The sequence below is a fragment of the Tachyglossus aculeatus genome, chromosome 17, assembly GCF_015852505.1.
Source record: "Tachyglossus aculeatus isolate mTacAcu1 chromosome 17, mTacAcu1.pri, whole genome shotgun sequence".
Classification (NCBI taxonomy): Eukaryota; Metazoa; Chordata; class Mammalia; order Monotremata; family Tachyglossidae; genus Tachyglossus; species Tachyglossus aculeatus.
The window spans coordinates 18728264-18751654 of NC_052082.1; the positions used below are offsets into that span (position 1 = coordinate 18728264).

The 23391-nt window shown below is 40.5% G+C and overlaps 1 protein-coding gene across 3 annotated transcripts in view; it reads left to right on the plus strand.

Annotated features, from left to right (window-relative positions):
* TPP2 (tripeptidyl peptidase 2) overlaps positions 1-23391 on the plus strand; it is a 68621-nt gene that overhangs the window by 42468 nt on the left and 2762 nt on the right. The window contains exons 21-28 of one of the 3 annotated variants that reach the window (XM_038758969.1): positions 3171-3308; positions 5290-5534; positions 5911-5989; positions 8091-8129; positions 18234-18385; positions 19093-19189; positions 20275-20405; positions 22283-22490. In XM_038758969.1, coding sequence (XP_038614897.1) covers positions 3171-3308; positions 5290-5534; positions 5911-5989; positions 8091-8129; positions 18234-18385; positions 19093-19189; positions 20275-20405; positions 22283-22490 — 1089 coding nt within the window. Of the gene's footprint in view, positions 1-3170; positions 3309-5289; positions 5535-5910; positions 5990-8090; positions 8130-18233; positions 18386-19092; positions 19190-20274; positions 20417-22282; positions 22491-23391 lie in introns of those variants that run through there. The other 2 variants (XM_038758972.1, XM_038758970.1) reach the window with 2 other exon arrangements.

Genomic DNA, 23391 nt, shown 5'->3' on the forward strand with positions numbered 1-23391 from the left:
AAATATTTATGTAATCCCGATTATGTTGAATGTGCATGATACCTGATACCCACTTCTCCCTCTATTGCATCCATTACTTTTCTCTGAATTACTCCCGTTTCTTCATCCCATATTACACTGTCTACATATTGGGCTGTTTATGCAGGTCAGATCAATTCCTTGAGGCCAGTGACCACGTTTACCAACTCTGTTGAATTGTACTCTCCTAAGTGCCTAGTCCAGTGCTCTGCACACAGTAAGCGCTCAATAAATACAGTTGAATGAATGAAATACCATTGATTCATTGGACACAATGTCCGCAATAGGTCGAACTTTAAAGGAGGGATGGTCGTCTCCCTTTTCTTCCTAACATTATTTGCCTCCACACTACTAGCTTTTGGTTGGATCCAGTGGGATGTTTCATACCTTCTCTACTATGGGTGAGGCATTAGTTAGCATTTAGGTAAACCCAGTCAAAAGGATGTAATGGTGAGGTAAGGATAAAATAAAGAAGGTCATCTGTCCTTAATATTCATGTGGAAATGTTATCAGTGGCTTAGGTGGTGTGATTATTTGGTCTCTGCTGGGGCAGCTGGTCCAGGGGCCCAGAGGCTATCATTGAAAAATTTGAAAGTAAATTTTTAGTCCAGGTCAAAGCTTTAATCAATCAATCACTAAGCGCTTGGGAGAGAACAATGCAACAGGAGTTGTGTTCCCTGTCCAGAATGAGTGAAGACTTCGTACCCAGAATTAGGAAGCTCTCATATTTTGCCTGATATTTTTCCTTTGCTTCTCTTTTGGATTCCCTGCACTAATATAAGCACAGTCATAGTTTGGGTATTCCTTTAGGAATTCAGGCACCCGCAGTGCTACGGGTGGGATCTCAACAATGAAGAAAGGAGTCTAGTGTGACTCCCAACATTGGGCATTAGAACATATGCAGTAAATGCTCTCTTCCCCCTCTTTACCTTTTGTCCAATTTCAATTATTTTTATCGTCTATGTAATAGGAGGAGAGGGAGTGGTATATACAGTCCTCTAGACTGTAACCTCATTGTGGGTAGGGAACATAATAATAACAATGGCATTTATTAAGCGCTTACTGTGTGCAAAGCACTGTTCTAAGCACTGGGGAGGTTACAAGGCAATCAGGTTGTCCCACAGAGGGCTCACAGTCTTCATCCCCATTTTACAGATGAGGGAACTGAGGCCCAGAGAAGTTAAGTAACTCGCCCAAAGTCACACAGCTGACAGTTGGCGGAGCCAGGATTTGAACCCATGACCCAAGACTCCAAAGCCCATGCTCTTTCCACTGAGCCACGCTGCTACCTCTGTTGTACTCTCCCAAGTGCGCAGTACAGTGCTCTGCCCAGAGTAAGCACTCAATTAAATATCATTGATTGATAGTCCACAGTACCAGGGGTTGGGCAGGAACCTCCACAGCAGAAGCTTTACCCAGGGTACTACCCCAACATGGAGAATTTTGAAATACTATTAGGGTAAAGTCAGAAACCCCAGGTTCTGACCAGTTGGCATCAACAGTTAGCCATTTTATCCTAATATCACTAACCCCACCTCTCTCAATTCCAGTTAATTAGAATAATCATTCTGTCTTTGAAATCTTGAGGGTCATTAACTTTCCGTAGTTGTCTCTTACCTCTGTTGATTGCCATTTTGTGCATTTGTATTTTTTCCTTTCTATTAATTCTACCAGGTAAATCCTGACCTAAGTGCCTACGGCCTAAATGAAATTGTACTGAGTCTAATGAAAATTGAGTGCGCAAGCATAAAAAATTTAATGTACTTTATTCACTGTACTCTCATTTAGTTGGAATTTATTAACTTCTGGGCTTGGGGAGAATTCGTGAGGGTTTTAAGCTGAGGCAAATGCTTGTTCTTTCCTTGCAGTGTGGCCTAGTGGAAAGAACACAGGCCCAGGAGTCAGGAAATCTGAGTTCTAATCCCAATTGCACCACTTGCCCGCTGTGTAACCGTGGGCCACTCAACTTCTCCTTGCCTCAGTTCCCTCATATGTAAAATGGGGATTCCGTGCCTGTTCTCCCTCCTGTTTAGACTGCGAGCCCCATGTGGGCAGGGAAGGTTTCTGATCTGAATATTTTGTGTCTAGCACTTTATACAATGCATGGTGCATAGTAAGCATTTAACAAATTCCACAATTATTATTACTATTATTAGAGGTAATAATAATACCTCGGAGAAGCAGCGTGGCTCAGTGGAAAGAGCCTGGGCTTTGGAGTCAGGGGTCATGGGTTCAAATCCCAGCTCCGCCAATTGTCAGCTGTGTGACTTTGGGCAAGTCACTTCAGCCACCTCCTTCCTGTCCCCCTCCTCCCCCCTCCCCATCCCCCCAACCTTAACCTCCTTCCCCTCCCCCCAGCACCTGTATATATGTATATATGTTTGTACGTATTTATTACTCTATTTATTCATTTTATTTGTACATATTGATTCTATTTATTTTATTTTGTTAATGTGTTTTGTTTTGTTGTCTGTCTCCCACTTCTAGACTGTGAGCCCGCTGTTGGGTAGGGACCGTCTCTATATGTTGCCAACTTGTGCTTCCCAAGCGCTTAGTACAGTGCTCTGCACACAGTAAGCGCTCAATAAATAAGATTGAATGAATGAATAAACTTCACTTCTCTGGGCCTCAGTTCCCTCATCTGTAAAATGGGGATTAAGACTGTGAGCCCCACATGGGGCAACCTGCTTGCCTTGTAACCTCCCCAGCGCTTAGAGCATGCTTTGCACATAGTAAGTGCTCAATAAATGCCATTGTTATTATCATTAGGTAGTGGGAAATATCAATATGCCTAAGTATATAGTTGTCCTTCATAGTCAAAGAAGATGCCACTAATGATGAAGTTCACTATGGGTTTGTGTCTACAAAAAGGCCAATGCAGGACTCAGACATGACTACGTTGTACACATACAAAGACCCCTTTGTTGTGCTGACATTTTTATTGTCGGATTTGCCAAGAACATTTCCCCGCCGCCCCAACCATCATACGCACACACCCGCATTACGAGAAAATCGAGTGTTTTAATCTGCAGTCGTTTCTCATTTATGTAACTAAATTATGTCACTTTAATTTCAAAAAGTACTATATTAGGCATTCCTGTTAAGAGTTACTGTTAGTATTTCTTGAGGACATTTGCATTTCTGTTTTGTAGCCGAAAAGTGGAGAAGTGACGCCAAGTTGCCCACTACTTTGTGAATTATTATATGAATCAGAATTTGATAGTCAACTCTGGATTATATTTGACCACAACAAAAGACAGATGGGATCAGGAGATGCCTATCCTCACCAGGTATATATAATTTCAATGTTTCTTGAAATTAACTACATGTAATAATTTCTTGTTTCTAACATATTGTAGTTTTGTGTTTAAAATTGTTGTACTGTTTATGGTGATATCTGTCTCTCATACACATAGGTGGCCACACTGTTTCAGAAATTACAATTTAAAAGAAATGAGAGTCAATTTGGTTGTGGGTGGTGGGGGGGGAGCGACTAGCTATGGCTAGGCTCTTTTCCCTATCTTAACTTGGACTTCTAATTTCTCTACAAATGTCATTCATTTTTAAATTCCTCAGCCTTTCTCTTTCGAATAGCATTATATTTTGCTCCTGGTGGCCTTAACCTTCTCCTACTATGTGTATATTTTTCTTGTACATTAACGTGTACAAATTGGAATTTTAAAAAATCATTTCATGCTCTTTGTGGGCAGGGAATGTGTCTTTGTACTTTAATGTGTACAAATTGGAATTTTAAAAAATCATTTCAAGCTCTTTGTGGGCAGGGAATGTGTCTATGTCAGTGTTATATTTTCCCAAGTGCGTAATATTGTGCTCTGCATACAGTAAGCGCTCAATAAATACGATTGACTGACTGACTGAGAGAGCTATAGTCTCTGTTGGTTTTTTTGATTTGCGTTCCGTGTTGTTTTTCTCCCTGTTCTCCACTTTTACTTGTTAAGGCTCACGGCTAGAGAAGCTTCTGAGCTTCTCTACTCCCTTGTAAATGTCACCCTTGCTTCCAGAGAGTTTAGCAGCATAATGTAGTATTTATTAAGTGCTTACTATGTGCACAACACTATCGTAAGCACTGGGAAAGAATATACAGGTGGGAATTAGTTATGGTCCCTGTCCCTCTGGTGAAGTGGGGTCTGTTACACTGTAATTGTTCTTTCTTTTGACAAGAGGGCATAACCGTCTTATCCAATACTGAAATGTCAGATTCCCCATTGGTCAAGATTTGGGGGGGTAGTTTTATATTTTTAAGTACTTGTCCTCTTCACTGCGGCAGGACACGGCAACTTCTTGTACTTTAAACAGCAAAGGCATCTAGGTCAGTTTTTACAGTGCTGCCAGAGAGTGAGGTTAAAGGAATAGCGTCTGCTCTCGTTCCTTTAGCTTTCTTCTCCATTTAATTCTTTGTCATTTCCTAACCTAATTTAGAAGATGATTCATCAGAGATGAAATATTCAAATTATTAAGATGGTCAACTGTAGTCAAGTAAAAGGGGATACCTACCTTGTAGTATTTTGTACTAATACTTTTTTGTAAAAGTATCAAAGTCACTATCCCTTGTTGTGAAGAGAAACTCTTTTCATTTTGCATCTCTTCAGTGTTGAACGATTATTGTGGTGCTTAAACTTGGGGCGTTCTTGAATATTTCTCAGAAGAAACCCAGCTGGTGCAGAATGTAGTGTCCCATCTGTAGGGTGTTAACTTGTGCTCTTCAGTCTGCACTGGGCTACCTGAATTTTCTGGTGCTACTGAAGATGGCATTTTTACTTTTGAAGCCTCTCTATGGTTGCAGTCCTGTTTGCCTTAGAGATTGGTCTTTATATTCTCTAATAGAGAAGTTGAGATTAGTTGGGGATTTTGTGTGCATTCCCTAATTTTTGAGCTTCAACTATGTGTGGGCATGTGTTGGTGTCTGTTTTATGGCATGCATGTTATGGAAGGGCAAGCCTACCTGCCTTTGTTTATATGGCTCAAGTCATAATTCAGTATTTTTCTTTTCAGCCTCGTTTTTATCTGTTGCTTGATTTATACTAAGTGGTAAACTTGAAAATGATTTTTCCTAATGGTGACATTGTACTGTTTAGAAGCCACCACGGTAGGTCCATATTAAAAACAAAAGTAATGAATTTTGTTTTTTAATCCCTTTTAATCTTGTAAAAAATATTTTGCCATCCAGAAAAGCATCCATTTCACTTTACTGGTAAGAATTAATTTGCACTTTATTCATCACCAATGCTGTCTTTCCTCCTCTATTTTTAGTATTCTGTGAAACTGGAGAAAGGCGACTACACTATTCGACTACAAATCCGTCACGAGCAAACCAGTGACCTGGATCGTCTTAAAGACCTGCCATTTGTTATTTCTCATAGACTGTCTACTACCTTAAGCTTAGATATTCACGAGACTCATAGCCTTGCACTGTTAGGGAAGAAAAAATCGAACAGTTTGACATTACCACCAAAACATAGTCAGCCGTTCTTTGTTACCACCCTACCAGATGACAAGTAAGTGATTTAGCCTAATAACCTTTCAAAAATGAAGAGCTTCCTACTTACTACTCGGCAGTCTTCTAAAATTGCTCAGTCCACTTCTTAGGTGTGTTGCGGATGGGACTGAATAAATAATAATAATAATGGCATTTATTAAGCACTTACTATGTGCAAAGCACTGTTCTAAGCACTGGGATGTGAAAGTGAAATGTGTAAGTGTGAAAACGAAATTTCTTGTGGGAGCTGGGGTGCTTCTCCCTCCCCCCTCACCCCCGTAGTCATAGAGAGGGGAGGACTGTTTCCATTTGAAATGTGATCCTTCTCTTTTCCCTGGTTTGATTTATAAACCTTGTTCTCCTTCTTATTTTTTTCTTTCTGATTGTCTCATTAGAATCCCAAAAGGGGCTGGACCAGGATGCTACCTTGCAGGATCCCTAACCTTGTCAAAGACGGAGCTCGGAAAGAAAGCTGTGAGTATCCATTTATTCAAATATAATTTAAATGAATTTAAATGTGCGTGTGAATATAATACTAAAAAATAATTCTCAGCAATTGACGCTCTCATTTTTATTAGTGAACTCAGGATACCAGCCTTAGAATTCTGGGTCGTATTCTTCACCTAATCTTCTTAATTTACAGAACTGTAGGAATGCTTCATCAGATAGCTAAATGAATGCATTTCTTCCATTTTCCTGAGGTGTCTAGTATAGTGATTATCAGGGAAAGGGGCCCATGCCAGTTAATTGTGATAATTGTTCTTGATCCTTAAGTTAAAAGATGGTCTGTTTAGCTCTGTATAAGGTTCACACTATCTAGAGGTTATGAAGTACTGTTCTAGAATGTCTTCGGTACACCTCTTTATACTAGGGGTTTGATCATTTCTAAACTTTTTGAATTTTTTGTGTTTATCAGTGCAGTTAAGCAAAAGCTTTTACGTTTATGGAAAACTTTAAAAATGAGGGGATTGAATTAGTAAATACTGTATTTTTTTCTTGCCTGAGCAGAAGCTGTTAGGTCTTGACTTTTCATTTGTTTATACGTTTATGGAAAACTTTAAAAATGAGGGCATTGAATTAGTAAATACTGTATTTTTTCCTTGCCTGAGCAGAAGCTGTTAGGTCTTGACTTTTCATTTGTTTATATACAGTTCAATAAAAAACATTTTGAATAAGTGTATGTGTATTTAAAGCTTTTGTATTTTGTAGAAAAACACCGTTACAGACATGTTTTCTTCTTGCAGGTGTTAAGTGTTCAGCTTTTTGTGCTCACTGCACTGTAGTGATTCAGGATTTCTATTCTGCAGCCCTTTCATTTGATAAAGACCTTTGAACAGTATCTGGCTATTAGAAATTGTCATAATTAAAATGTTGCACCAGTGAATGCAGTGCTTCTTCCAATCACTTCATATTGAGTGTTTTGGAAGTTATTTTTTAAAACAGTTAATTTCGGCTTTGACGTAGTGTTGGCTTTTTGTGCATTGCTTTCATCCAATATATAAATACTTTATTGAACAGGAAAATTCACCTTACCTAGAATATTCTTCGGAATTTAAAGTAGTAAGATGTGTAACAAGAATATCTGTCTGTAGGGTGGACTTAGAAACAACTGTGGTTAATGTGCCAGTGTTTCTGTAATGAAAAATGTGATTTAAGCAATTTAGTTTGGGATTCATATTTTTGTTTCCAGATTACATCTGCATATTCCTCCTCCCTTTGAAACATAAAATAGTATAATAACATGTTTTAAAATAAATTCATATTCTATTAGTCAAATTTAGCTGTTAAGGTGTAGTTTCTTGATTCTTTAAAGCAAATAGTAATTAAATCAAAGTGTAGTAATTCACTTTTAGAATAAGTGGCATTGCTGATAGCTGTTTTAATAATAATAATGATGATGGCATTTGTTAAGCACTTACTATGTGCAAAGCACTGTTCTAAGCACTGGGGGGATACAGTTTTGTCAGTGTAGATCTCCTTAGAAGTGAGTGCTTTTGAAAAGGGGAGAATAACCTACAGTCCAAAACTTAAACACATTTTGTTACCTCATTCTTCAAATAAATTTGCCTTGGTAGATTTTGGAAACTTGCTAGGCTTCGTTGGTTGGAAATGTGCCTATTCGTTATATTTCATTCTGACCACTCCAAGGGAGGATTTCCTTACTCCATGAATTTAGAAGAAATGATAGCAAAATACGTGGTGGGAGCATTATTTGATGTCCTTTTAGCCTTATAATCTATAAAGTGCTGTAGACCTTTGTGCAGAAGTAATTATTGTTGTTCTTGGATTTATTTTGACAGTTTTGTGAATTAAAAATCATTGGCTCATTGTAGCAATCAGCTCTTCAAAAAGATTAATGGAATAGTGTACCCACTGATGCATTTAAATACCTTTGTAGTTTTGAAAAGTATAGTTGAATGCTTTGAGAAAATCATGTTACGTTGATCATTGACCTTACACTTTAATAGTGAGTCATGTACAGGGGAAAATAAATCACGCCAGTCATACAGTGGTGGTGTCTCCATCCTGTGTAGCTTATGCATGTTTTCTTACAGAATGTTGTTCTAACTCCCAGGGGCAGTCTGCAGCAAAACGCCAAGGAAAATTTAAAAAGGTACTGATTGTTAGTTCTTGAAAAATTTGTATTAAAATATTATTTGCATCTTAGAATCATTTTGTTTCTTGTTAGTATTATAAAACTTTTTTTAAAAGTTTCCCCTCAGCTGCCTTCCCTTGAGTTTTTCATTCACTCTTGATTTTGACTAGGAAGGGGTCCTATAAAAGTCCTGTTCTTTAATTTATTTACTTTATGTCCTACTTGCTAAATCTATTTATTTATAATTACAACGGTGACTACTATTCTGAAATGCAGTGCTCCTCTGTCCTGATAAAATGCATTTCTGTAGGGTACTAAGATACGCAGGGAATGTAATTAAATGACGTTGTTCTAGTATTCAACATCCTGGGGGGGTGATAAATCTTCCTTTTAAATTGGCAAACATGCCTAATGAGCGTGTTATGACCTTTTGAAATGAAATGGAATATGCCTCCTTCTGGGAAAACAGGAGCCCGGAGGAGAGGCGTTGTTTTTCCGCACCTGGCATGAGAAGCCGAGGTGTGTCTGGGGCCGGGGTGGGACTTCCCCAGTGGGATGCTTTTCCTTCTATGCCCGTCTTTTTCATTTACCCTCCTCCTGGCACTGAGGCAGAGGCAGGGAGTGGCCATGGGACCCTGCACCCAGCAAAGCTGTAGCCGATGCAGAGCGAAAGTACCTCGTGGCGCCGATAATGCCAGTAATCGAGGGGAGGAGCCTCCAGGCTCTCCTGTTCTGCATCAATCCCAGGGCTCGTCTTCCCCTTCCCTGCTCTTCATGAGCCGCTGCCCCACTCACGCTATCTCCTGCCTTTAATCCACACTATAGGAACTTGAGCCCAAAGGAGGGTAAAATATGGCGGGCAGCTGTACAATCCCAGCCATTCCATGGCCCGGAGAATTTACAGATTACCACTACTCTGAAACCGTGGTTCCTCCAAAACTAATGAGTAATAAAACAATCTCCTGGACTAGAAAAAATGAAAAGTGGGGAATGGTATCCAAGTTGAGCTTGGCAAGTAACTTTATTCCTGATTCCAGTCCAAAACTTCCCCTTCTAAATATTAGAGCTAGGAATTAAACTCTAGAGAGTCCACTTTCCGCGTGTCTGTATATAATTATGATAGTAATATTTTCAGCCTGTCAAGCTCCCAATTATTTCCAGAGTTTACCATGTCTCCTTTGGATTGTTTGGAACGCCCCACCGTCCAGGTTCATTGCCTCTGATCCCCGTGCTGAGGGGTTTAGTGAACAGTCATTTTGTGTTGGCTCTGTTGCCTCCTTAATGATTTTCAGCACTTGAGTCCTAGTCCTTGTTGGCCTTAATAATAATAATAATAATAATAATAATAATAATAATAATAGTATTAAAGTGTTTCCTATGTGTCAAGCGCTGTTTCACAGCACTGGGGTAGGTACAGTCTAATTGAATGTAGTCCTGTCCCTCACAGTCTAAGTAGAAGGGAGAGCAGGTATTTAATTCCCATTTTACAGATGAGGGAACAGTTTCAGAGAGGTTGAGTAACTTGCCCAAAGTCACACTGCAGGCTGTTGGGCAGATCTGGGGTTAGAACCCAGATCCTCTGACTTCCACACCTAAGCTGCTTCCCATGTTTTCACGCCTGGGTCCTGGTGTTTACCATCAATACTTTTTGCATAAATCGATGTTTCCCCCTAATAACCTTGGTTACCGGTGTCTGCGCCTTCTCGGAATATAGTATGTTCTTTTTAAAATGTAGCAACCATATTTACAGATAATATTACGACTTTGGGTAGGCCAGTGTTTCTAGAAAATGACAAAAGCAAAGTTTTTTGTTTTGTTTTCTATCCTCTTCATAATGATAATAATAATGGCATTTATAAAGCACTTACTATGTGCAAAGCACTGTTCTAATGATGCCACTCATTAGTTACCATTCTTGATATTTTAAAGGGTTCAGGAAATAAATAAAATCATTATCCCATGCCAGTCCAAGGAGTTAAAAGCATACACTAAACTTTGCAGTGCTGAAGGTAATGGCAGTGTTGCCTTGAACTGTATTAATAGTTAAGAGCCTATTTACAGAAAGTACAATTTTGATTCACAGATTATTTTCTTTCTATCACCATTTATATTTTCACAACTGATAAGTATCCTAGACGAGTTATTTTAATTTTTAAATGAGTATTCAGTTTCCATTTGAAAGGTTATAGGTTTCAGAGTCTGTACTTCAGAATTTCTAAAGACTTTGATTCTGGATTAAAGTCTTATATGTAGTTTTTTATGGTATTCATTAAGTGCTTATTACATGCCAGGCACTGTCCCAAGTGCTGGGGTAAATACAAAGTAATCAGGTTGGACGCAGTCCATGTCCCACGTAGGGATCACAGTCTTAATCCCCATTGTACAGATGAGGTAACTGAGGCACAGAGAAGTTATGTGACTTTCCCCAGGTCACACAGCAGGTGGGTGGAGGCAGGATTAGAATCTAGATCCTTCTGACTCCCAAACCCATGCTCTATCCACTAAGCCATGCTACTTCTCAGAATATTCTAGTTCTAAAATATTTTATGTAAGCACATAATGGACTCCATTGTCCTGTATTTGAGAGTGGGCTAAGCATTCTAGATATGAAAAGGTGCGCTTATCTTTTTGTTACGTACTCCCCTCCAGCCAAGATGGCCTCTCAAAGCAGAGTGTACTCTTACGCATAAATATTATGTAAAGAGAAAAACTATAAAGCCCATCAATAATGTCAGGAGACTCATACCGCAGGCCAGCGCTCAAAATTTAGGTAATATGTAATAGGAGCATCCTTAAAGTGTATTTCACGGCTTTTTCTCTGACACACAGAAAATAGAACTCAACCAAAGTCTGAAGAGGAATAGTTGTCAATCATACTAAAAATATTTGTTTCGAAAATAAATTTGTGGACAGGAATGAAAATAGAAAAAGTTTAGACTCCTGTACCAAATTTTGTCGGGGTTTTGGTTCAGGGAGAAATTTGTTTATTCTTTTGCCTCCCCTAAAATATTATTTTGGTGAATCCTACAATATCATCATCATCAATCGTATTTATTGAGCGCTTACTATGTGCAGAGCACTGTACTAAGCGCTTGGGAAGTACAAATTGGCAACATATAGAGACAGTGCCTACCCAACAGTGGGCTCACAGTCTAAAAGGGGGAGACAGAGAACAAAACCAAACATACTAACAAAATAAAATAAATAGAATAGATATGTACAAGTAAAATAAATAAATACAATATCCCGCCTCCGCCACTTGTCAGCTGTGTGACTTTGGGTAGGTCACTTAACTTCTCTGTGCCTCAGTTCCCTCATCTGTAAAATGGGGATTAAGACTGTGAGCCCCAAGTGGGACAACCCGATTACCTTGTAAACTCCCCAGCACTTAGAACAGTGCTTTGCACATAGTAAGCACTTAATAAATGCCATTATATATATATATATATATACATATATATATATATATATATATGATTTGTAACTATCTTTACTTTTTTACGGTATTTGTTAAGTGCTTACTGTGGGCCAGGCACTGTTCTGATCTCTGGGGTAGATTCAAAGAAATCAGATTGGACGCAGTTCATGTCCCACATGGGGCTCACAGTCTTAAGCCCCATTTTCCAGATGAGGCAACTGAGGCATAGAGAAGATAAGTGTCCACACAGCGGACAGAGCAGGATTAGAATCCAGTTCCTTCTCACTTCCAGGCCACTAGGCCATGTTGCTTCCGTTGTGCCCTTGTGAATGACTTCTTACCGTAATAACCTTTTTTTTTTAAGAAACAAACTACTCTAGTAAAACTAATTCTCGTCACTCCAGGAGGGCAGGGCTCAGATGAGTTCACTTATGTGTCTGAGATAAATCCTTTCTTGTGTTAATATCACCTAACCTTCCCTATTTCACTGTTCCTAAGTAAGAGGCATCAATAGACTATGTAATGATGACCCAGTTATTGTCTCTATGCTTAAATGTATTTTTGTATTTTAAAATTATTTCAGCAGACAATTGCTTCCTTTATAAATTAATGTAATAGAAAGGAGAAAAGGCCAGTTTTTATGCTGTACATGAAAAATATTCCATAGCTGGTTGTAAAAAATAAAATATCGTCTGTTTTACTCTCAACAGAAATTTTGGGGAGAATTTTGTGGTGGTGGAAAAAATCAGATGGGCATAAAGTCTCTGATAATCTTGGCTCTACTCAAGCGTTTAGCACAGTATTTAGCAAAGATAATAAGCACTTAATAAATACTATTTTGTTTTAGTGCAAGAACTACTTGGAACTAGTACACATTTGATTTTCTTTGACTAAAGAGATTTTATTTTATTGCCAAGGAAGTAGAGAACAAATTTTTCAAGTTTTTAAAATTATCTTTCAGAGGAGATGACTTTGAGGTTTGTTGGAAAAATTTAGGATTTTATCTTAGCTTTCATTTTTATGATGAGAAACTTTTTTCGCACTGTTATATATAAAGTTTGCAAATTAAATAGCTAAATGAATGCTCAATGTCACAGTTGCATGTTGACATATATATTCTTATTTAAACAATCATGATTAATTTGGGATCTTGGGCTTAAGCATGAATCTAAACTCTATCCCTATCTTGATTTGGAGGAGAAAGTCTTATTTTAAAGCAAGGAGAATGGTGAAAGTCACAAGACTGAGTACAGAGTCTAGTTACCCAAGGAAACTCTAGATTCTTTCCCCTGAGAAAATATTGGTGATGTTTTTTAATAACCAAAATTTCCAAAGATCACATTCCAAAGTAAGTGGTATCAATTTACTGTGTATGTGCTAGATTGACTTAATTGACCAGGGCAAGATATCTAGGATTTGGTATGTAAATATCGTGAAGCGTAGGAATAATCAAAATAGCAGATAGTGAGTTTCTGCATCATCGAGGTGCACTGGGAAAAGATATGTATCAATGATAGGTGATAGACCTGTAAAAGATTTATTAAACCTCACCATTACCAATCAAAGTCCTCTACTAACAGAGAATTGGAACTTTTGGGGGATATCATGCTACACTGAACTGGGTTTAGGACCCACTTTTCCTAGAATTGTCCCAAACTTTTGCTTGACTCCAGTGTGAGACAGAAGACATCATCAGTTGCTGTGATTTTTGCCATCTAGGTGTTGTACAGTTTTATGCCCTTAAAGCTGAACAAGGCTAACTAGCCACACACAGCTAACTGCACTTGACTGCAATATTTAACCCGACGTTCTCCCCCAGGATTTAGATTTTGTGGAAAGGGAAATGCTAATTTGGATTAGAGGAAGGATTAGATTGCTTTATCTATTCTTCCTTCTTGTAGGATTCATAAGGGGTGCTTCCATGCCTAAAAGAAAGAGAGTGGACCTGAATGAAGGCAAAATAAAGTTATAACGTATTCAGTAGAATATATTGCAAAAGGGTTTATACTTCACCATCTGATTTCATATCATTCTGCTTCCGTCACCCATTAAAAGGTGATTTAATCAATTGGTATTCACTTATTCCAATTGAGCGCCTGCTGAGGACAGCACTGTTCCAGAGTTTGCAAGGTGTTCACAAGATGAAGGAATCAAGAACATGTTTATTAGATATGACAGATGAAACTAGATTGGCAGGGTGTCCACATTTTAGAAGACAGGGATTAAAATCCGAGTGATTTAGACAAGGTGGATAAAGGTCCCTGTGGAAACCCCAAAATTAGGAAAAGGAAAGACAGTTTCTGTCCCAAGTCCAGTAGAAAAGTTCTAGAGCAGCAGAAGCCAACTGATTCAGCAGTGTAGTGTTGTTATTCCAAAGTCCAGTGGCACTGGGGGCTTCAACAATCAATCAGTCAGTATTTATTGAGTGCTTACTGTGTGCAGAGCACTGTATTAAGTGTTTGGGAGAGTACAATACCAAAGTATAACAGACACATTCCCTGCCCACAATATAGCTTACAGTCTAAAGGAACAAGTTTGCAATCTAGAGGGGAAGTACTCATTTCGCTGTAGTCTGCACTGGATTGACAGTTCAGGGGACCATTATGCCCAGTTGTGATCATCGTACTTTAAAATGGGTAAAAAAAAAAAATTGGAAAGAGTCCGGGAAATGATTCAAGTGGTGGGAAATGGATTCTCTAAGCAAAGGTTAAAGAAATTGGGACTCTCTAGGGAAGTAGCATGGCCTAGTGGAAAGTGTTCTTCATTAACTGAGGTATAAAGTCCTGTAATGAGCCATTTTAGCAGATTTTGTAGTCCCCACTCTTGCAGATATTTAAGAACAGACCTTCCTAGGGCTTGGAAGTCAGAGGACCTGGGTTCTAAACCTGTCTCCACCAGTTAACTGCTGGGTGTCCTTGGGCAAGCCACTTAACTTCTCTGTGCCTCAGTTCCCTCATCTGCAAAATGGGGATTGGACACCCATTTCTCCCTCCTACTTAGACTGTGAGCCCCATGTTGAGACCTGATTATCTTGCACCTACCCCAGCACTTAGTACAGTGCTTGGCACATAATAAGCACTTAACAAATGCAACAATTATTTTGTAGTGCAGAGAAGAGAAGGTTTGGGTGGCTTCATGACTAAATTCTTCAAGTATGTGCAGGGTTTTCATAGGATAATGACCAATTTTTAATGCTCACTGCGGACCCTAGCTATCTATATCAACTGAAATGGGTTGGAATTTAAAGCCGAACAGATGTTGTTTGACAAGAAAGTGTTCTTAATTAACTGAGGTATAAAAGCCCGTAATGAGCCGTTTTAGCAGATTTTGTAGTCCCCACTCTTGCAGATATTTAAGAACAGACCTCAGATTGTCTTGGAGGAAGGGACTGAATTAGGGCATGAAGCCTCTTCTGGATCTTTGTTTTTATGATTTTGTGATTTAAGGACAAGAAGAGTGGCAACTGTGGGGATGGTGCCTTTGACCATGATGGTGGAAGTGGGGAAATGTTGAAAGTTTGGGAGGGAAGAAAATGAGCCCAGTTTTCTGCATACAGACTTCAGGGTAATATAAATTGTCTTTGACTCCCTGGTTTTCTGCTGCCTGGCTTTCCCACAAAAGAATAGCGGGAAAGACATTGTTGTGAAATAAATTTTTATGTGCTGTCATTTTCAGGGTAAAGTACCGGGAGGAGGTTAGGTGTGGGTTTTTGTTTGTTTGTTTGCCTTTATTTCCTTCCTAATTATGTAACTTGGGTGGTATCTTAGTGATGACGAAGAAAGCATGAAAGGGATGTTAAATACTTTTGACTTTAGTATTAACTGTCTTTAGTACTGATGTTTCAAGAACAATGTTGTGCATCCCAGAGAGCACCAAATCTTCATTGATGATGCTGACTAATGTAAGACATCAATATCCTAAACAAGGCAGTACTATTTCATTTTTGCTGAAATTTCTATTTTAATTTATGTAAAATCTTAGCTTTAACTGTTTAAGACTGTATGTGACAATACCTGTCCATTCTATTACCCTTTCGTAAAATGTTTGTTTTTGAATAGTCAGAATTAAGACTTGCATTTTATGATTTGTTGGCACATTTGGGGTATGAGAATCATTAAATCAGCATATTAGAACCGGAAACGGCGGCTTTATGGAACACACCATTTGCCCATCTAACCCAGTCTTCTGCCTCCAGAAGTGGCAATAAGGTGCAGGAAGGTCGCTTTCCACAGCATCCGTCTATACTGTCCATCCACTAAAGGGTTCAGAACAAAATACTTGACCCCACCTCACCTTCTAGTTATCGCCCCATCTCCCTCCTACCATTCCTTTCCAAACTCCTTGAACGAGTTGTCTACGTGCGCTGCCTCGAATTCCTCAACACCAACTCTCTCCTCGACCCCTTCCAGTCTGGCTTCCGTCCCCTACATTCCACGGAAACTGCCCTCTCAAAGGTCACCAATGACCTTCGGCTTGCCAAATCCAACGGCTCCTACTCTGTCCTAATCCTCCTCGACCTCTCAGCTGTCTTTGACACTGTGGACCACCCCCTTCTCCTCAACACGCTTTCCGACCTCGGCTTCACAGACTCCGTCCTCTCCTGGTTCTCCTCTTATCTCTCCGGTCGTTCTTTCTCAGTCTCTTTTGCAGGCTCCTCCTCCCCCTCCCATCCTCTTACTGTGGGGGTTCCCCAAGGTTCAGTGCTTGGTCCCCTTCTGTTCTCAATCTACACGCACTCCCTTGGTGACCTCATTCGCTCCCACGGCTTCCACTATCATCTCTACGCTGATGACACCCAGATCTACATCTCCGCCCCTGCTCTCTCACCCTCTCTCCAGGTTCGCATCTCCTCCTGCCTTCAGGACATCTCCATCTGGATATCTGCCCGCCACCTAAAACTCAACATGTCGAAGACTGAACTCCTTGTCTTCCCTCCCAAACCCTGCCCTCTCCCTGACTTTCCCATCTCTGTGGACGGCACTACCATCCTTCCCATCTCACAAGCCCGCAACCTTGGTGTCATTCTGGACTCCGCTCTCTCATTCACCCCTCACATCCAAGCCATCACCAGAACCAACCGGTCTCAGCTCCACAGCATTGCCAAGATCCACCCTTTCCTCTCCATCCAAACTGCTACCCTGCTCGTTCAAGCTCTCATCCTATCCTGTCTGGATTACTGCATCAGCCTCCTCTCTGATCTCCCATCCTCATGTCTCTCCCCACTTCAATCCATACTTCACGCCACTGCCCAGATTGTCTTTGTCCAGAAACGCTCTGGGCATGTCACTCCCCTCCTCAAAAATCTCCAGTGGCTACCAATCAATCTGCGCATCAGGCAGAAACTCCTCACCCTGGGCTTCAAGGCTGTCCATCACCTCGCCCCCTCCTACCTCACCTCCCTTCTCTCCTTCTACAGCCCAGCCCACACCCTCCGCTCCTCCACCGCTAATCTCCTCACTGTGCCTCATTCTCGCCTGTCCCGCCGTCGACCCCCGGCCCACGTCCTCCCCCGGGCCTGAAATGCCCTCCCTCTGCCCATCCGCCAAGCTAGCTCTCTTCCTCCCTTCAAGGCCCTACCGATAGCTCACCTCCTCCAGGAGGCCTTCCCAGACTGAGCCCCCTCCCTCCTCTCCCCCTCATCTCCCTCTCCATCCCCCCCGTCTTACCCCCTTCCCTTCCCCCCAGCACCTGTATATATGTATATATGTTTGTACATATTTATTACTCTATCTATTTTACTTGTACATATCTATTCTATTTTATTTTGTTAATATGTTTGGTTTTGTTCTCTGTCTCCCCCTTGTAGACTGTGAGCCCACTGTTGGGTAGGGGCTGTCTCTATATGTTGCCAACTTGTACTTCCCAAGTGCTTAGTACAGTACTCTGCACACAGTAAGTGCTCAATAAATACGATTGATTGATTGTGACGTAGTCTGTTTTAACCACACTTTTTTTCTTTTTTTTAATGAACAACTGTAGCCATTAGATGACCCTCCGTAGGTTACTGTGGCCAAAAATTATTTTATGAGACTGTTCAAATTAATATATGGAATTTTTCAGCACATTGATTAGTAGCTCTGTGTATTCTGGCACTGCTTTACCTGCCAGTATTTTATTCAGTAATTCTCACTTACCTGTGAGTGAGATGAAAATGATTTGGGTAGTATGATTTTTATCCCCAATCCTCTATTACAACAATTCCACCTTAATTAGATTGCCTTGAACCGAGATTTGAGCTAGTGCCACGGGGCTCAGGAGACTCTCCCTGGCTTCCCAACAGACAGGGAGTGAGGTGGGTGTAGACAGTGACTTGCCCTCATGAGGCTTCCAAGCCAATGGCAAGAAGAGCTTCTGTCCTGGCACTAGAACTCAGGGAGGATAAGGAAAATTGATCACAGTAATAACTGCACAACAGTGAGCACAAAAATGGTTGCTTTCCTCTTCCTTTCCCCTTCATATCCTCTCACCCTCCTTGCCCCTCAGCCCCATTCTTCCCCTCTTCTCCTCCATCCTCCCTCCACCTCTAGATACCTCAACCCAAGGGCACCTTTTACTCAAAGAAAAATTGACATCCCTGTATTCAGTCAGATGTTCTGTGTCACTTTGTACAATTATTGGGTGATCGATATCTTTTTTTTAAGAGATTAAACACTTAATTCTGTCAAGATGTCAACATTTTATGTATTCGGCTTCCTCTCACGCAGGATGTAATCCCTGTTCATTACTACCTAATTCCCGCACCAACGAAATCAAAGAATGGCAGCAAGGACAAAGAAAAGGATTCAGAAAAAGAAAAGGATATAAAGGAAGAGTTTGCTGAAGCCTTGAGAGATCTGAAAATACAGTGGATGACAAAGTAAGTTTGTCAGACGCTAAGATCACTGATAGTATTTGGGAGATTATTTTTCAGTGTACTTATTATTTTTAATATATTACTGTTATTGTTATTTTATTCGTTAAGTGCTTTCTGTGTGTCGTGCACTGCTCTAAATGCTGGGGTAGTTACAACTGAATTCCCTGTCCCACATGGGATTCAGTCTAATAGGGGGAATAAGTATTGAGGGAGTACTGTCCTAAATGTTTAAGAATGTACATCAGAAATGAGACATAATTCCTGCCCTCAAGGAATTCCCAGCCCTACTAGGAGATTCTACTAGGAAAATCCTTTATATTTCATTTGGCATATTCTGATATTGGAGAAGAAATGAGTTCAAGTAGTAGAATGATGTGATGCTTGGACAAGCTAATCTCTCATTTTTATAAAATCAATTGTATTTATTGCACATTTTCTACATGCAGAACACTGTATTATACGCTTCGGAGGGTATGACCGATGAGTGCTTTGATATTTGACCCTCATATCCATTTTTGAAAGTGTTTAAGAGCTTTAAGTGTTTAAGTGTTCTTCCACCATAGGGCAAACGTTTTAAAGTTCCAGGGTAAAGCAGTACATTTTTAAAATGCCCCTGTAGATAGAGTTAAAGACTGAACTAGAAGAGCATTGTCAAACATGCTATCAAAGAAATGAACCAGCAGCCTCTGTTCCTTCTGTTTGAATTCTAGGTTGGATTCTAGCGATATTTATAATGAATTGAAAGAAGCCTTTCCCAATCACCTTCCTTTGTACGTTGCACGCCTTCATCAGCTGGACTCTGAAAAGGTTGTCAGTCTAATTTTAAATAATCAGTATTGTTTCCTTTCCTATACGTTTTCCTCATTTGACGGTTTTGCTTTAGAAACTAAAGGCCTGCCTTCATTTCTCCCTGCTACGTGTGTTGATTCTGGAATCCTGCTGTGACTGGTAAAAGCATCTCATACCTAAGCCATACATTTCGATTCTGAACTGCTTGTGAAAGCTCCCTCTTGGTCCAGGTGTATACAGACCAGGCAGTGGCAAGTAGGAAGGGGCTTGTTTCCAGGATACTTGGCCATAGCGAATTGGAAACCAGCACAGGAGCCGGGACTGGTCGTTAAAGGCGGGCTTGTGAGCCTCCATCATGATTTGGAAAAGAATATGGTTTGTGCATTTAAGGATGTACACTGTGGACCTCCTCAGTCACTGCCGTCTTGTCATTTGTCCCATCCCAGCTTTCTTTAGCTGTATTTGTTTCCTTTGTCCCCATAACAGTGGTGTAGTAGTATTTTTAGCAGGGAAAGTGGAAGCAGACTAGATTGATCTTTATTATGTTGCCGTTATTGTTAATCCTCGATTATCGTATAGTTTACAGTCCTGTGTGTGGATTAATCCTGCTCTTCATTGCTTCTCCTCCTATATTTTCGCCTTCCATCCCACCCTTCCGTCTCACCTTTAGAGAAGCAGCATGGCTCAGTGGAAAGAGCCCGGGCTTTGGAGTCAGAGGTCATGGGTTCAAATCCCGGCTCCACCAGTTGTCAGCTGTGTGACTTTGGGCAAGTCACTTGACTTCTCTGTGCCTCAGTTACCTCATCTGGAAAATGGGGATGAAGACTGTGAGCCCCCCATGGGACAACCTGATCACCTTGTAACCTCCCCCCCAGCGCTTAGAACAGTGCTTTGCACATAGTAAGCGCTTAATAAATGCCATTATTATTATTATTATTATTATTTATTGTTGCCTACAGGTTTGTGATAAAGTGATTTTGTTTTCTTGGATAGTAGAGTTTATTACCCCTGTGTTATGAGGGGTGTGTGGCATTCTTTTTGAGAACCTGTTTAATCCTGTCATTGCATTCACTCACCTCTCCCTCTCTTCTCCCCCCAACCAGGAGCGCATGAAAAGACTTAGCGAGATTGTTGCAGCGGCAAATACCGTTATCTCTCAGATAGACCAGACAGCCCTAGCAGTTTATCTTGCAATGAAGAGTGACCCCAGGCCTGATGCTGCTACTATAAAAAAGTACCTAACCAGTAAATACTCATTCTTGCATCTCATTTCTTAGTGATGATTTTTTTGTTTAGGGATAAATCATCTTCAGGAATGTGTAGCGTAAAAAGATACTTTTTTGAATATTGTTTCTGTATCTTTGTACTGTGTTGTTTCAAAATTTACCTTAATTATCAGCTTAATTGTTATGAGTACTGAAGAAGGTTCTATTCTTGAAACAAAGTCTGTGTCCCAAGTATGTTTGGGTTTTCTTGGGAAACTATGTGCTTTGAAAAACTTGAAATTAACTTTCAGCTCAGACTTTTTACCATGATAAAGAGTCAACTTGCTGAATGTTCCCTTGCTCTTGGGTCTGTACCCTTTAAGCACTTGATGTTCACCTGCCCCTCAGCACTTACACACATATCATAATTTATTTTATTGTCTGTGTTCCCCTCTAGACTGTAAATTCCTGGTGGGCAGGGAACATGTTTAGCAGCTCTGCCGAATTGAACTCTCCCAAATGCTTACTTAGCAAGTCACTTCACTTCTCGGGGCCTCAGTTACCTCATCTGGAAAATGGGGATTAACACTGTGAGCCCCACGTGGGACAACCTGATCACCTTGTAACCTCCCCAGCGTTTAGAACAGTGCTTTGCATATAGTAAGCGCTTAATAAATACCATCATCATTATTATTATTATTATTACAATGCTGTGCACACAGTAAGCACTCAGTAAATACCACTGATTTATTGGTTCCCTGTTTTTAGGACTCTTAAGTTCTTTATGGGCAGGGAATGTGTCTGCCGACTGTATTCTGTTGCACTCTGCCTAGTGTTTAGTACAGTGCTGTGCACGTAGTAAGCGCTAATACTGATGGTAACGGTGATGATGACTGAAACCACCTCCTACACCAAGTTTATCAATATGTACCTAGAATTCCGATTAACATTTGAACGCACGCCACGAGCATCTTGACTGTGCATGTGCTAAAGCAAAGATGTTCAGTTTTAATATAGCGACTCCATGTTCTAGTAGCAGTAGGGAAAGCCACTAAAAAAAAGTAAGATTTCCTGATAGGCTCTTTGCTGTTTGCTAAAAAAAAAACAAAACAAACTCTGGTGTTCAAGAACTGGAAGCACCGTGCTGCTGTTGTAAGAAATTCTGGGAAGAGTTAAGGGACCAACTGGCAGGATTGGTAGAACAATAGCTGGCTTACCGTAGAAACTCCAATGCAAATAAAATCCAGGCAGTGTAGAAAAAGTGATAGGGGAACGATTGCTTCAGGAAAGACAGGACAGGCAAAATAAGGGTGGTAAATAAGCAGGATATTGTAGAATATACAGTCCATGCAAAGAACTGGTGTTTCTACTAGTTTTATATATGGGGGCGGGAGGGATAATGTATATAATATGTACACACACACACACACACACACACACACACAGTATTTCAATCAGTAGTATTTATTGAGCACTTTCTGTGGGCAAAGCACTGTACTAAGTGCTTGGGAGAGCACAGTACTGTAGAATTAGTAGACATGTTTCTTGCCCAGGAGGAGTTTATGGTCTAGAGGAGGCGCTTAGAAGGTAGCCAAAGAGCCCACCACCATGCCGCCGGTCCCAGATTCCACCCAGTCTCGTCCCTAAGACGTTCCAGGTGATGGCCACAGTCAGACAGCATGTGCCCAAGGGTCTTAATTCCTCAAGTAACCTAATCCCTTATTTATAAGTAACATTTTAATTTTCCGTAAATTACCTGGTAGTTTCATATTTTGCCATTCTTCTGCCTTATTCATGTTAAGCAGCAAACTGGGCAGTTTTACCGTAGGTGACAGAGTGTGGTTTTTTGAGTAGTTAACTGGTGAGTTTTATACTCTAACTACTCTCCCTTGATTTCTGGATGCAGCGACATGGAAAAACAGAAATCTACCCTAGTGGATGCCATTTGTCGAAAAGGCAGCGCGTTGGCAGACCAACTTCTTCAGTGGCAAGCACAAGATGGAGCTGTTTCAAGTGAATCAGAGGGAAAAGAGGAGGAACGAGAAAGCTGTTTGGAGTCTCTCTCTGATGTTTTCTGGGAAACTACAAAGTGGACTGATCTCTTTGATACCAAGGTAATCTGCCTGAGAAGCTGTTTAGTCAGCCTGGATTTCTTTGAGGGTTTAGTTCAAGTCTATAGGAAATCCTCTGTGAGCAACGCTAGGACTTTGGATGATGTCATTTGCCTGTCGAGTCTTGTTTCGCAGAGGATCGGAACCCCTATTCTGACCCCAGGTTTCTTGTGACATCTTAATGAATTGTAAAAACATTGAATACGGTTTTCAGTCGCTGTCTAAAAACAACATTTAGAAAGTGACCATGGACTTAAGTGTAGTTTCACAGAAATCTTTTGTATTTATTACCCTTTTTTTCTTTCAATCTGTGATTTTTCATTTTAGAAGAAGCAACATTATGGCATGTAGTAATGATCACGCTTGTTTTCCGTCATAACTTTTACTTCATCGTACTGTTCTGTCGGCGTATGGAAAAGCCGACTCCGTCTAGATTGCTGCCCCTGAATGATCTGACTCAGAGATCTATCCTCGGGAGCCGTTGCCTATTTGGACTGGGCCAAGCGGGAGTGGAAGCAAAAATGGAAGCAAGAGGCTGGGGGCCAGGACTTGAGTACCTGGAGCCATCAGGATTTCTGAGAGGAAGAAGAAAATCACAACTATTCTTGAGGAGGAAGCCTTACTGACAAAGAAATTGGGTCCAGAACAAGGGCAGGAGCAGAGATGGTGAAGCTGTAGTTAAATTGGTCCTGCAGGGGATCGTCGCCAGCCTTTTTTTTTTTTTTAATGATATTTAAGCACTTTCTATGTGCCAGGCACTGTACTAAGTGCTGGGGTAGATACAAGGCATTCAGGTTGGACACAGTCCATGTCCCACAGGTAGCCCTCAGTCTTAATTCCCATTTTACAGGATGGGTAACTGAGGTACGGAGACGTGAAGTGACTTTTCCAGGGTCACACTGCA